At 34.1% G+C, this 15,275-nt stretch overlaps 1 protein-coding gene across 7 annotated transcripts in view; it reads right to left on the reverse strand.

Moving 5' to 3' along the window:
• Positions 1–3,949: 3,949 nt before the first annotated feature.
• The window catches only part of TDRD3 (tudor domain containing 3), a 97,471-nt gene continuing 86,145 nt past the window's right edge, over positions 3,950–15,275 (reverse strand). For 6 of the 7 annotated variants that reach the window (XM_021530792.4, XM_077781370.2, XM_085576877.1 and 3 more), the window contains exons 13-14: positions 10,353–10,489; positions 3,950–6,983 (exon numbers count right to left, since the gene is read on the reverse strand). In XM_021530792.4, coding sequence (XP_021386467.3) covers positions 10,370–10,489 — 120 coding nt within the window. In that variant the 3' untranslated portion in view covers positions 3,950–6,983; positions 10,353–10,369. Of the gene's footprint in view, positions 6,984–10,341; positions 10,490–15,275 lie in introns of all 7 variants that reach the window. The other variant, XM_021530793.4, reaches the window with a different exon arrangement.

Raw genomic sequence — 15,275 nt, forward strand, 5'->3', positions numbered from 1 at the left:
TGGAACAATCTGGTAATAGAAGTAATAGGGAATTAGAGCTAAGTGCTTTTCAAGGAGCTTTATCAAAGGGATAAGTTAATCAATGTCCATGAAAAAAAAAATTAACAAAGACCTCATATGCAAAGGACTCAGGAGAGTGCTATTTACTATGCTGAAAATATATCTGGATAAAAGTCTGCATCCTATGTGATCAAAGTGAAAATTTCCTTAAAAATATGATATTAAAATGCTAAGTAGCAGTGATAAGCAGCCTTTGATGAAAGGACCGGAGACAAAAGTACACAGTAGTATTATTCCTGCCCAGTCCATCCAAAAGCAGAATATTTTCCATGTGAAACAGTAGATTTTTTTCCACTTACCAAAACAACATACAAAATCTAAACCAAGTATCATTAGTATTCTGTACTACATTAAAGATATAGGTGCTATGTTACTTAGGGAAAAGTAAAAAAAAAAATGCAGTGGTTAATGGCTTACAGATTGCAGAGCAGAAATGGCCCAAGTGAACATTGTGTCCCAAACACTTCAGACACACATTTTCTTGAGATACACAGACTCCATGGGAACTTGTTGCCTAAACAGACCATAATTGCATTGTAACAAAGAAACAATGTGACTCATCATTCATTAATGTTTTCTCCACTGCAGGTGGTAGAACAATTACAGGAGGAGACGTCAAGGTCTTGCTCAGATGAGCACATAAATTCAGTTATACAGATTGGCTGGCCTTCAGCATAAGACCCACACTTCACCCAAAAGAGACTACATGGTCTGCTCTTACTAAAAAAAGTGGTCTCCAATTGTATCAATTGTAACAATAATATATAGCTACTGCTATCTCTTAGCACCAATGAACAGAGAAAATGAATAATCTAGTGGCAGACTGGTTTTATTGGCCTACTAGAAAGCAACAGCATCTCACCTGTAAGTCAGGCAAACAGTGTTAAAGACCTTCTTAACACCTGCTTCAAAAGAATAACATTACTGCAAAACAGGGAAATCAAAAAAAGGTGGTGATACGGATGACAGATTCAAAGCATGTTAAATCTGAGGTTCTTTCTATAAATACTGTACATTCTGCACATCAGTATCTATATTTCAAGATGCCAAGTAATTTTCAGCACATGGCAAACTCTATTTGGAAAAAATTGTTACCGTATCATCATTAAAGTTATTTTTCCACCTGTCTTGTCCTTGTTCCAATGTGCACAACTGCACTTTGCAGCACATTAATGATGCATTAATGATACAACATTCACCTTCTACAGCTATTTAACCACAGTGTCACAGCTTCTTTCACATCTTCCAGGGTACAGCTTCTCACAGTAAGTTTGGACGAGCTCATACACCAACATCAGTATCTACACTTCTCTATCAATATTCATCTGATACTACCAATCATTACCTGGCTTCTTGCAAGTGCTGTGAGAAAGCCAAAGCAACAGAGGCTATGAAAGACAGGTTCCTCACAGGATACATAGACTGAAATACAGGAATAAATTGTTTTCAAATACAACTATTCTATATAGAAATTGTTCAGATCTTCATTATTTTGGAAAAAATTGCCAAATTCCACATACACAGAGCATAAAGGTTCTTGGCTGATATGAATGGCAAGTTTTCACTTTTCACACTACTTGCAATTTTCTGTTTCTTTCTAAAGAATTAATAGGCACCAGCTTCTTGTTTTAAACTCAGTCCATTTCAGTGGTTTATGTACAGCTGTAAGAATTTATTTTCTTTTTGAAAATGAGAGCTCAGAGTTAACGCAACTAAGCAAAATGGAGCAGCACAACTGAATGCTACTGTCACTTCTGCAGCTGGAGTACAATGAAACTGAGTTGTAGCTCCTACTTGTGATGAAAGTCAATATAACATGTCTTATCTTTGCCATGTACAAAGTTAATTCAAGTTTTGATAAACATTTTAATGTAATAAATTGAAATAAAAACCACACTTAGTACCTGGCCATCAAGAAAATCTATTATTGGGAGCATTTGATCACAATACTGATACAGCAAGAACACAGAAATGTCAGAGCAGATCACCTGTCTTATCCCATGAATTACACTGGACTAAAATATATTTTAGTTAGCAGACTGGGGAAAAAAATTAAAAATATAAATTTTGAGAAAAGCTATTTTGCATTCAAACTGTACATAGAACATAGGCTTTGTATCTGCTATTCGAGTCCCCCAGTGAAAAAAAAAAAAAACAACATTATTTCCTTCATGGCCTATCAAAATGATAAGCATTCCTTCTTATTCTGCTTTTCACTTTTATTATTACTGTAAACAAGTTCCTTTGCAAAATAGCTACAGAAAAATATTCAGCACAAATACAGTTAGATTGAGACTTAAATCTGTGTATAGTCAATTTAGATTATAGCTGTTTTAGCAGAGGTATAGCCATTCATCAAATGACTAACAAAATATGCCTGGGATTATTATGACTATAAAACAAATATAAAATGTTATTTATTTTCTTTAAACTTTGGAGTTTAGAAATACATGATGTAAATGCAAAGCATTCAAGATCCCATGAAAAACCAAAAATGTCTGAAAATTACATTAATATCTTCTGCACAAAACTTACCTATGCATTCATTTTATAATAGAAGTAGTCAAGTTGCATGAAAAATTGCAAGGCACTATGAAATTACTCTAAACATTTTCCATAGAAGCAGCTGAAAAAATTTTTGTAGACAGTTTATAGTTCTCTGTTGGTCTTATACACTTAATCATTTGCCTCCCCACAGTTCCTGTTTATTTGAGTACATGTAAGATTTTTTTTCAATATATTCAGTATATACTAGATTTTGGTTTCACTGATAACATCATAATTTCCAGGACATAATCATGTCCATCAACAGCCCATGTGCTTGCATGGAAACTGACTTTTTACTGCCTCTCAATCTTGTGGGAAAATTAAGTATTGATATAATTTTGATTCCTTTACATTATTTTGAATCACTCTCAGAACAAAATTGCAATTTTAAGTGAGAATAGGCCAACATAAAGCAAGTGATATGAAGTAAATACTGAAAATAAGAGTAATTAAGAGTCTTTATCATTGTTGTTAAGGATACCACTACAAAGCTTTTCATGTGCATACCATGCTATGAGAAGGTCAGTGCCTACAAGTTGGGAGTACCTTCCATGGTTTAGCTGCTCTCCTACAGTAAGTCACTAAAAAAAATCCCATAAAGAAAAAAAACCCCAAGAGAATAAACTAATAGCTGTATAGTAAGCAGAAAACTAAAGTGAACTTAATTGTACAATTGGTCATTCATTATTCAGACTTACACTTCTCTCAAGAAAGTTACAGCATTTTACTAGAGTTGGATCAAATCATGTGATGAAAAGACAGCTGAAATAGAATTGTTCTTCAAGAATGCATCTGTAGAGAATCACTCCAAATGATATATTCCTGCACCTGCATAAAAGCACTGGAGATTTTTCTGTATGAAGCTCCTTCCAACCATAATGCTAAAAAGGAACTGTAAACCCCACACTACTAGATTATTTCAGCTAACAACATTCATTAGCTACTTTGGCTGTTTGGGAGTTCTCTTATAAATATCCCCTCAGATTTACCTCAAGCTAAATCTTCATTTATCTAATGCCAAGTATGTCTTACAGATAAGATTTGTCTTTCCTGTGATAGCAACATTTTGCATCCCAATGAAAATATGTGTTGTTAGTACTGCCTTGGAAAGCTACATTCCCAACAAGTTTCATCTGCATAAGGCTCAAGCCAAGAAATTCTGCAGAGAAAAATTCAGCAGTGTTTCTTGGAAAAGTGTCCTTGACAAGCAATCCTCAAATGCACAGCTGTTGCCAAAGACTTTAAAAGAAAGTACCTGCTAGTGACAAAAAGCTATATTAAAATATACATGTGAGTGTCTATCAGAAGATGTTAGACCAAGGAAGAATTTTAAATGCAAATATGACAGTTTCAATCAGATTTTAATACAAAATTTTGAAAACCTGTAAGATAAAACCACATAATTTTCACTTTTTGTTTCAAAATTATTTTATCTCTCACAAATATAAAGAGGAAAAAAAATCCTAGTCAATGATAGCATTACCAACTTGACATAAAGCTTTCAGAATAATTTAAACAAGAAATTCTGAATTTTTTTTTTCATTCAGTAAAGATGCTATACACAAGTTCAAGGTAAGAACAACACCTCATTTGAATTGCACTTCTAATTTCAACACAGAAATTCTCTAATGCTCTAGCTATAATCCTAGCAAAGGAAAGCCATGAACCAGGGTTCACAGGTCAAGAAGCATAGGTTGTCTTATGTCCACCTTGCAAAGGGCAAACTTCCTCTGTGACAGGTTTGTCTTAGCAACAGCAAATCAAGAACACTCCAATACAGAGGCACAAATCAAGCTAGTAAATAAATAGTGTGCATGACCAGGATGCAGTGCTCCTTATCACTTTGTTCCGTGCACACAGGTGCGGCCACACCAAGTACAGGAGCTTGCTGTTGCTTTTGATGAACTGGAAGCTAACTTTCAGATCAGTTTTGAAGACCTATCTAGAAACAGTAATTTCTTCTGAACACAAAAGCTAAATAAATTAATGTTCTTCTTGTGCATGCAAACTTTACTATTGTATGACGGCAAATTATTGTATTATTTGTTTTGTTGGACTGTGCAAATCAAGAATTTAATTTATATACCTACCTAGTTTATTGTCATGTTGTTTCCAGATACAGGAAACAATAAGCATGAAAATATGAATTCTTGCTTTTCAAAACAGGTTGATGAAATAAGTTTTTAACTATTCAAACAGCAGTTCTTTAGATACTGAAAGGCAGAACTTTCAGCAGTATTATTTCAATTAAAGCCAAAGCAGAAAAAAATGATAAAACATACAAAGACTACATGACTTTTCAAGAAGACTCTGAAGCTATTTGCTTAGTCTGGCTTTCTAGATTCACAGCCCCAGTAAAAAGACCAGGATATTGTCTTTACTGTTTCACAAAGAAAAATAACATTCTCAAGGATATTTCATTTGTCTACAGCTGCAAATACATGTCATAATCTCAGAATGCTACAGCCACTAGAGAAGAATGCTGCTTTGTATTTGTAGAGTCTTAACATTTCATAACTAGGCATTATTTTTTAAAGTTCACTAAATCAGATTGTAGTTTTTCTTTATTTCATTATTTAGTTCACAGCAAAAATGAAAGCTCTAAAGAACATAAAAGTTATTTTCATTTCAGAAATTGCTTTGGTACACTGACTGTAGGGCTTGTTTAATGCACATCCTATTTGCAAAGGAAAGTCAAAACAGTTTTTTAAAACAATGCTATGGCTGCATTTCTTAATTAAGCTGAACAGCTGTTGTCAGTGGTCTCAGCAATAATTCTGGAAGTAAAATATCCAACATGCAATGTATTAGATCTACAGTTTATTTGCTGGTACAATTTAGCAGAACAGACCAGGATGTTTCCTACTATTTGGAAAGTGGTTTCTAATGTAAATCTAACAAACTTCGTAAAACTAATTGTGTATTAGTTGATCGTGAGAAAATGTAACATTGGACAGCTCATGTTTAAAATTTCCAAAATTTTTAAGAATTATTGGCAAGGTTTATCATAATTATGAAGAAGCTGCTTAGGATCCATTAAGACAGCAAAACATTTGGTTGCTTACTATTCTGCAAAAATTTATGTGGTTGGTAAGATTTGACTGCATTCAGACGATAATCCACATTCTGTACTGCAGATACATTCAATTACATCCTCAATATAAAACTTCTTCTCATCCAAATAAACAAGGTTCTATTCAAACAGTTTTGTATGAGCACCAGAGAGAAATTTAGCAGAATTAACTGTACAATTTATACCATCAATACATTTCTCAGGTATAATTCTATCTTTACAAAACTACATCAAAACACATGTGCTATTTCAGTCTTAAATGATCAGCATAAAGCTTAGAAGGGATTTGCATGTTACTTAGATTTTGAGTGCTTCTCAGCTAACAAAATAATGAAATTTCAACTGTTTGCCATAATCACATAAGATTCAAAGATACAGCTTAGAAGGAAAGTTAGTTTGACATAAGATTCTTTCAAACATTAATGACAATTGAAAAAATTTTAGTAATATGAAGCAATGAAAGCATAGTTTAAAACTACAAGAAAGTTAGTACCTACTATCCAACAGCTTGCACGTGTGCATTTATACACTTATTTATGCTTAAAATACCAGTGTGCATCTTTCAGTATTTTTTGTTTAAATTACTTTTCTGTATGTTTTAGAAATTTTTCTATTCCTTTAATATAAATATTCCTATAAAGAAAATATTTACCTCAAATTATATAGAAAGTGACTATTGAAACTGATTATTTTCTTTCTTTCTCCCATTTGACCCTCTGGTCACAGATCTTGAAAAACACAATAAGCAAATCTATAATTTGTCTTTCAGCAAATTTGGATAATAAACAGAAAAACATAGTCAAAAGCCTATTCAGAATTTTACTGTACAATTAGCTGAAATTTTTAACGTTTCATTAATACGAACCAAAAATCTAAATTAAATGCCCAACCCTGTCAGCTTTTGAGAAAATATGTTTTAATTTTACTTTACTAGAAGCAATATTAGAAGCAAAATCAGTTCAAAATTAAGAGAAATCATGATACATTATTATGTTAACTAACAATGGAGGCTCAGTAAAAAGAATACAAGGCAAAGACTAGAATAGTGCACTGTGGTTTTATTGATGGTAGCAATGACAATTTGCCTCTTTCATATGTAAAAAGTATTCAGCTTCATTTAACTAAGAACTTTAAAAAAGTCTTTTGTGGTGTCAGGTCCAAATTCCTTCTGCTCACATGAGCTTTCTTTTTTCCATCCTGCTGTTTGGAGAACCCCAGAATTTCTTCTAGAAGAAGTGTTCAGCAAGTTGGGAGCTGCCAGTGAATTCCCCCCGACTCCAAGAAGGTTTCTAAATGAAAAAAACTAAAATACAACAGATAAGTACAAAAAGTATTGGCACTCAAGAAACCATAAGTAGCCCCCATCCCTGAGCTCTGTGCAACATAGGCTTCACTGTCACTTTGTTTTCTTCCTCAAAAAGAATGACTATCTGCTTTTCAGTACTTACAGAGACACAATTCTTTAAAAGAATAAATCAGAAGGCTGCACTTCAATGTAATAAATATGACTGGTCTAATACAAAGAACACTTTCTGGTTAAGACTTCTCTCTCACAAAACCACAATTTCTCCATTGTTAAGGACTTCAATACAGATTTTATAGCAAATGTGACAAGGTGTTGTTGATTAGTTGTGTCATGGAGTAAAGGAAGACCCAAAAAGCATGTAAGGACCAAGCACTTATAGGTTCTTTCAATCTCCAAAAGGTCTGACCCTTCAAAACACTCATTTCTGATTATTTGTTCCCCTTTGATTTCATACTATAAAGATATCCTATATAGAAAATGTAACCTCAGGTTCTATTTTTATTATTGTTAGATTCTAATTCTTGTATCTTGACTCTCTAGGAGGAGTATCTTATTTTACAGACCTGTTAAACCTAGTATTTGACTCATACCCACATAAAATTCCCTCTGACTTAAAATGCTGACTTAGTTATCTCCACCACACTGCTGGACATTAATAAATTATAATGTCTGAGTCAACTGCAACTACAGTGAGGTACTGACTATACTATACTTGTACTTTATCTATCTTCAGAAAAATCACCAGGTCAAGACTTCCTGCAACTCTGCAATTTTTGTCCTTCTCCATAGTTTTTAGAAGCCCCCTTTTCAAATACTGAAATACTGCAATAAGATCCCTTTAGACACTTCTCTTCCCCAGACTCAACAGCTCCATTGATCCAAATTCCACTTCTAAAAAACAACTCAGAATTTTAAAATTTTGAACCTCCTTCTGCTTAAGACCCCTGCAGTACAAAGATTTTGAACTGATTATTTGGTATTACTAATTCCATATGTGTATGCCCAAATTCAACACCTGAATGAGTGTGCTGAACACTAATCAAGGAAGCAGTACAGCCTCATTTCTGCATTGCTGCAACACTGTATTACTAAGTCCTCCTTGTCAAGTGACATAAGATTATACAGGTAAATCTAAAAGGCTCTGTATATGAATTGATACTTTGACTGTATGGACCTCATGCTTCATCTTTGATACATCCCTATCATACCCAATACAAATATGGTCAGCAAAGTCCAGTTTTAGTATTGCTTAAGTTGCCTTTGAGAACAAGATACCTTGGAATTTTAAATGTTACAAACGACAACATTAATATTATATGGAATTTACCAATTTATAACACAAAATAATAATCATCAATGGTTTCCCATCTCTTTAGGAAAAAGACATTTAGTTAGTTAACATAATAGAGAGATACTCCCTTTCAGTAAGTAAAGGTGTCACTAACAAATGATCTGTTGAAGAGCTAAAGCATCCTGCAGTGGAAAGTTGTGGTAAAATTATGTCTCATTGGATCCCTTAAAACTTCCCTAATAAATCCTATTTTCATTTAACAGGTTATTAAAAACTTGAAATAAGAACAGTATGCCATGCTCTCAAAAGACCTAAGAAATTAAAAGGAGGCAGAATCCATATAGAAATCCACTTCTAGCAACATTTAATATTCCTGAACTTTTACATGTCAAGACATTAAAGCTATGTTGTTGCACAAGTCCAGGTAAACTGAAAACAATTTAGAAAAAGACTGTGTTTGATTTTCTTCCTCCATTTAAAACCAGTGAAGAATTGATTACACTAACCACTTATTTCTGGGAAAGCCCAATATAAAGGAAGAGCTGTGAAGGCTTATTTTCTGCACCAGGTTAAGTTTTGATACCAGAGTGCTGTCCATTTAAATCAGGATCCCATTATAATCTTTAAAATAAAGTACAGGAACACCTGCAAGGAAAAATCATCTGTGCCTTAGAAAGGTTGTTCTTTATCTGCCAACAAGTAACTTGTTCTTAAGATTCAGGAGTTACTACCACTTTCCCTGGTGCCTCATAGCTGACCAAAGTTAAGTAGAGTTTTCCAGATTTATACTGCAAAATTAGAGAAATAACAAAAATATTACTTAAGAAACAAAAAAATTCCCTGGCTTTGACTGCTGTGTACACTTCACATCTCTCATTCAACTGATCAACCAGACACTGCTCAAGGCCAACTGTGATGGTTAAAACTCTGCTCAATGCATATTCCAGAATAATTTCTGCATGAACTGTCTCAAGACTTGTTTACTAATAATGATTGATACAAGTAATTAAAATAGAAATTCAAATTATATTGGTAAAAATAGAACAATTATCACCTCTCTTACATTGTTAGTACTGCCATAAATGAAAAATACATTTTAAAATATACTCTAAAAAGTAGAATCATATGTTATTGCATGTCAGAAATATCAAAAGGTACAGAGATCAGCTGCAGGTGTTAAGCCAACAAAACATGGAGGATTGGAGTAATGAAAAGAACAAAAAAGAGATTGGTAAAAAAAAAACTGGCTAGTCAAAAAAAATCAGATTCAAGATAAAGACAAACTGTGGGTGTGCATCAAATATTATGTGACTTATGAAACGATCTTTAGTGAGGATAGACTTTTGACCGCCTTTTATAAATTAAAGATTTAGAAGATCAACCAGTGAAATGAAAGCAGGACATCTTATGTGATTTGTTCAGTGAAATTACAGTAACTGTTTAATCTGGCTGATTTATGTACTTAATGTATGTAGGTGTCTTTTCTATGGATGATACATAATCCCTTAATTTCCATTAATTAATAAAGTATAGGTGCAAGTATATCCTCAAGAATCAGATTATGTCAATGTTCTTTGTCTGTCCATCTCACTATCTAATGGTGAACTTACAGATTTTATATTTCTCCTTCTCATGCAAGCAAAATAACAAAAAGGATATTTAATCACATAAATGGCTTATAAAAAGTAGAATATGGGACCTTGGACAGAGCTAGACAGTCCTGAGTTCAGCAGGGACTGCAGCTGCCTGCAGTTTCAAATAAGCTTTTTTCAAATGTATGTGAATTAGAGAATCTTGCTGCTTTTCTCAGGTGAAAAAGCATCAGGAAAAAGCTTGCTGAGATGATATGAGTCTTGACATAAAGCAAAAGCCAAAAGATATTTGTTGAAATGTTTTTATTGCTTTCCCTCTTCCCACAGATATATAAAGTCCTCCTAAGACAGAAAATTCAGAGAAACAGATATCCAACTTCCATCATAAATATACCAATATCCCTAAGAAAAATACAGAACAATGCAGATTTGTTTATCTTCAAATCTAAACCAATATATAAAGCACCAGTACCTTATATTTACCTTTCTTTTGTTATTAATCAGTTTCTAGCTCGGGGGGGTTGATAAAATTGTTGAGTGGGTCGTGTGGACCGCCGTGGCTGACCATCGCCTCCTCTGCGGAATTCTAGAGTTTGCTCATACGTTTCTTCTTCCTCCTCCTGCAGGTAAATAGCATTGTTTTAAATGAAAGAGGTGGAAAATGCATTATACATGAGTTGGTATATGCACACATACATACACACACCACATACAGACATATACATGGAAGGGTGAATCCATGCACACATAGCAACTGCTGCTTCTTTGCTGATGACCACTTACTAAAATAAGCAAGGGATGGGAGTGGGCTTTTCAAACCTGGAAAGCTAACAAAATCAAGCTGGCAAATCTCAAAACTCAATTCCCAGGGCAGCATAAGTTATTAAATATTTGCAGGGAAGAAAAAAAAAAAATCTATAAAAAAAAATTATTTTCAAAGAGTCATATAGGCAATAAACTCAAGAAGCAAAATAACCTCATAACCTGCCACAGCAAAAGGAATATCTACTTTCAGGAGTTCACAAATGTATGTGGAATGAAATAAAAGTATTAGGAAACATAATTACAAGTAACAGCACCTGGAAATATACATGCTTAATACACACATCCGAAACACTAGATAAAAATCTATGATGCAGTAATAATGAAAAACGCCTACAAATAGAGTGAAGAATTTAGAAATGTATTTTCTATGTGCAGCAATAATAAATATATGCTCTGAATAATGAGAGGGGAGGTAAATGTCTTTGCAATATTCAGTTACTCCTAGGTATCTTCATGCCAGAAAGATATTCACAAAGTATATAGAATTCAGAGGTGAAAAAGTAATAAATTTTTAAAAAAATCAAGATACTGGAAAATAATAAATTTTAAAATAATCAAGGTACTGGAGAATTACTTACAAAGATTAAAATAACTACGTATTTATTTTGGTCAATAAATATTGAATGGAAAAACATTCATCTAGTGGAATATTTTAAGGTGGTACATATTGGAGAGAGAGAAAAATATTAAAAGTGTAAAAGTGTATGTCAAAGAAAAAATTATAGGCTGAAAAAATAAAAATGCTGCCAAGAATGAGTATGATTGCCAAATGCTGTCTCAGAAAACGGGTTTGATTTCATTTCTTTAATATCTTTATGCTGTAGCAGACACCAGGTCTAGTGGGAACTTGCTGGAAGAAATTAGCTTTTGGGAAAAAGTACTTGATATGTAACTCTCAGTCCCTTTAATTCAAAACATAGGAACATAAAGCAACATAAAGCAAGAGCACTGAATGATTCATTAGAAGTTTATCAACATTTTCAACACTCAGTAGCTGTCAGAGTGTGGCATGCACGTAACATATTTAGCAAGTCAAAGCAGTAAAATATTTCACTTTAAGCAACAGAAAGGAAAACCTACAGTTTAAGTTTCTTTGTGAAAACTGAGATCTTACTCAAGAAACCTTTCTAAATTAGTATGAATATGAATAAACATGTATTTTTAAAGCAACAGTTACAAACAACCATATTCCTCATGGTATGGTCTCCTATATAGAGGGTACATCTGTGGTCACAGCTGTATTTCCAGATTAAGCATTACTACATAGAGCCTGAAACAATTGTGGAAGGAAATAGATTTTCAGCACTGAATGCAGCATAACTGATTTATATCTCTTAGTTTCACTGTAGCTGAAGGCTGAGAAACAGTTCTGACATAAAACCTTTCTTTTGTACTTCTTTTACCACCCATAGTACTATAAATACCCTCATATAAAGAGGTTCAAAGACACTGACTAACCAAAAAAAAAAAAAATCAATAGAGCATTAGATGTCTAACACAAAAGTCCACACAGTTTGCAATATTGCTAGCCCTAGTTCAGATACTCAATTTAGTATACAAGATCATCTCCCATCACTGACAATGCAAGCTGCACTAGCAGCAAATGTTAAAAATGAAGCTAAATGACTAAAGTGGTCGAAATACCTTTAGCTCCTTTGGCATACTCTAAGAACATGAAATAGCTGAAAATAGCACAGAAATTAAAAAGTTCAGTGTATTGCATCTCAACTGTAATAGTCAAACACTTTCTGAGGGTAAGCACATCAAAGCTAATTTCTACAGCAGCAAATCATCAAATCTCAAGGTTAATGTTGTTGATCCTTCGAACTCAATAAAGCCAAATTAAAGCCAGTATTTGTCTTAAGCACTTCTATTTTGGTGTAATTGTCTTTACACAGTGAATTAAAAGCTTCACATGCATGCATTCCAAATTAAGAAATTTTACTGCAATAGGCAAAAGTGAAATGTGAAATCACATTTACTTTCTTGAGGCTCTAAATAATGTGGATCTGAGCAACTCAGCAAATGGTAATAACAAATTAGTAACAGAACACTTTTTAAATGTTCTCTGATTCCTTTCTATGCACAGTGGCTCCACACAGTTACCGACTGTCCTGTTGAATTCTGCCATCTTCTCATCAGATAACACATTGTCATTTCTTGGATCTTACCTATTCACATTTGATCCTAAATGGAACTAATGTTCACCAAAATGACAATCTGCCAAGTCATACCTTCATTAAAAATTTCTTACTTTACAAGTAACTGAATTTCTTTTCTGTCATCATTTCTTAATCATTGACCCTCAATTCCCTACTGCTAATCTTTCACCATTTATTGCCATTTTATTTCCACAGAATCACAGAACAGATAAAGGTTAGAAGGGACGACTGGGGGTCATCTGATCCAGCCTCCTGCTCAGGCAGGGTCATCCCAGATCATATGGCACAGGATTGTGTCCAGATAGTTCTTGAATTTCTCCAGTGAGGGACGGTCTAAAACCTCTCTGGGCAATCTATTCCAGCATGTGGTCACCTGCACAATGATGAAGTTCTTCCTCATATTCAAGTGGAACTTCCTGTGCTTCAGTTTATGCCCATTGCCTATTGGCTGGACCATCAAGAAGAGCCTGGCTCCATCCTCTGGACACCTCCCCTACGTTAAGATTTCACTCTCAGTCTTGTTCAAGCAAAACAGGCACAGCCTATTTATCTGTATTTCTATATTAAGGAAAATTCTTACTACCTTAAAGAAAAAAATTATTCCAATTTATGGACTTTTGTCTCACTTTTTAAAAAATTTCTCCACCCTACTAAAAACTGCCACTTTCTGAAACAGTATACACTCCTTGTAGACAAAACTATGTGTATCTTATATTCATTCCCTTGTTTTTTCTGTTCTTCAGCCAAAAAATTTTATCTGTCTATACTTCTTCCATTATAATTGCAGTTGGGTCACACATTTTGCTATCAACTCTACTTTTCCAATCTTTCTCACTGCTTGTTGTCAATTTATCAGTTGCTTGGGATTAATTCTAAATTATTCTTATCCATATAAGATCTAGATTACATTTTATAAAGCACAGGTGACCACAAATCTCTCTTAGAGCATCTTCATTCTCCTTCTGTTATCAGCAGAAGCTTTATATTAGCACACTGCATTAAAAACATATGTATTTTATTATCTCCATACTTCAGCTTATTTTTCATTATTTATCTAAAATTCCAGGATTTCTCCAGGAGGACTCTGTTAGTACTTACACAATGCCCACCTCGCATTATGAACACTGAGATTAAATGAAAGCACTAAGCACAACTGCTAAAGACACGAGAAACTGGCAGATCCATAGGATAAAGCAAGGAAAGGTTCACAATGCAAACAATGAAATACACAAAGAAATTTCTGCACTAACAGATTAGAATGAAGGGACGGGGGTGGAACATGCCAGCATTCTTTAGGTACTTTTAAAAAGGACAAAGAGGGAAGGATAAGTAATTTGAAAATTTATCTTCCATTCAATGTTTTGCTGTAAAAATCTGCTGTGACTTTTGATGTTTTTTTCCATCACATAAGAAAAGCAAGAATTTTGATGGCTTTTTTCCATCTCATAAGAACAGCAACAACTAAAGAAGGGTAAAATAGGAACACATGCACAGCCAGTGATTGTATTTTGGACCCGTATACTCTCAAGAGCTTGTACCACCACATTTGACCAGCTGAGTTTAGTGAATCAGCAAGTAACTCCTGTCCAGCCAAGTGACTACCAGCCTGCTTTTCCATAAAAAAGTCAATGGACTTCATAGCTACAGAATACAGTTATAAATCCAGCATTTAACATACTTCACCAAACAATTTATTCTTCAAATGAACAATATTAGAGCAGAGTAAATTTATACTTCATTAAAAGTTTTCTCTCTGAATTTCAACTGCAACTTTCATTGCATTCAAAAGAACTGGTTAGAGACTTATTTTTAAAACACAGTCATTTGAAGTGAATACTTCATACATACATAACTTCTGAGAATTAATAAAAGGATTACAGTAAAGAACCAGACAGAACTTAGGCATTGACACAAAAGCTGTGCTGAATGCTGTGTTCACATATATTTAGGAAGCAGTTGCAAGTCACAGCTGATCAGCTCCTGCACTTTTGCTACTTACAAAGTAGTTACCTCTGTCTATTACTGCTTACAGACAGAAAATTCTGCTCCATTCACTGGGGCCTTCTGCTGAAGCTTTTCAATTATAGCTCTCTGTGGGCTATTAAGGGATGAACACCCAAGCCAGTGCAGGGAGGCATGAAGAAGCAGCATGTAGAAACAGTGTGGGGCCAGGGACTGTGGGACAAAGAGGAGACAGAAGGCAAAGAAAGCAGAAGATATTTTCCATTTAGGCAGTGTCAAACCTCTGTTTTAGTTAAGCTGTAGCTTTAACTTCACCCACACACTGAATGCATGAGGAACTTGCTGGTTCAGTACAAAGAGAGTGTTGGCTTCCTTGTAAAATGACTTTTCCTTTCATGTGCATATCAAATTCCATTTCCTGATCCAGATTTAATGCCTCTTTGCACTGCCCACTCCT

This window comes from Lonchura striata, chromosome 1, assembly GCF_050655825.1.
Source record: "Lonchura striata isolate lonStrDom1 chromosome 1, ASM5065582v1, whole genome shotgun sequence".
In the NCBI taxonomy this organism is placed as follows: domain Eukaryota; kingdom Metazoa; phylum Chordata; class Aves; order Passeriformes; family Estrildidae; genus Lonchura; species Lonchura striata.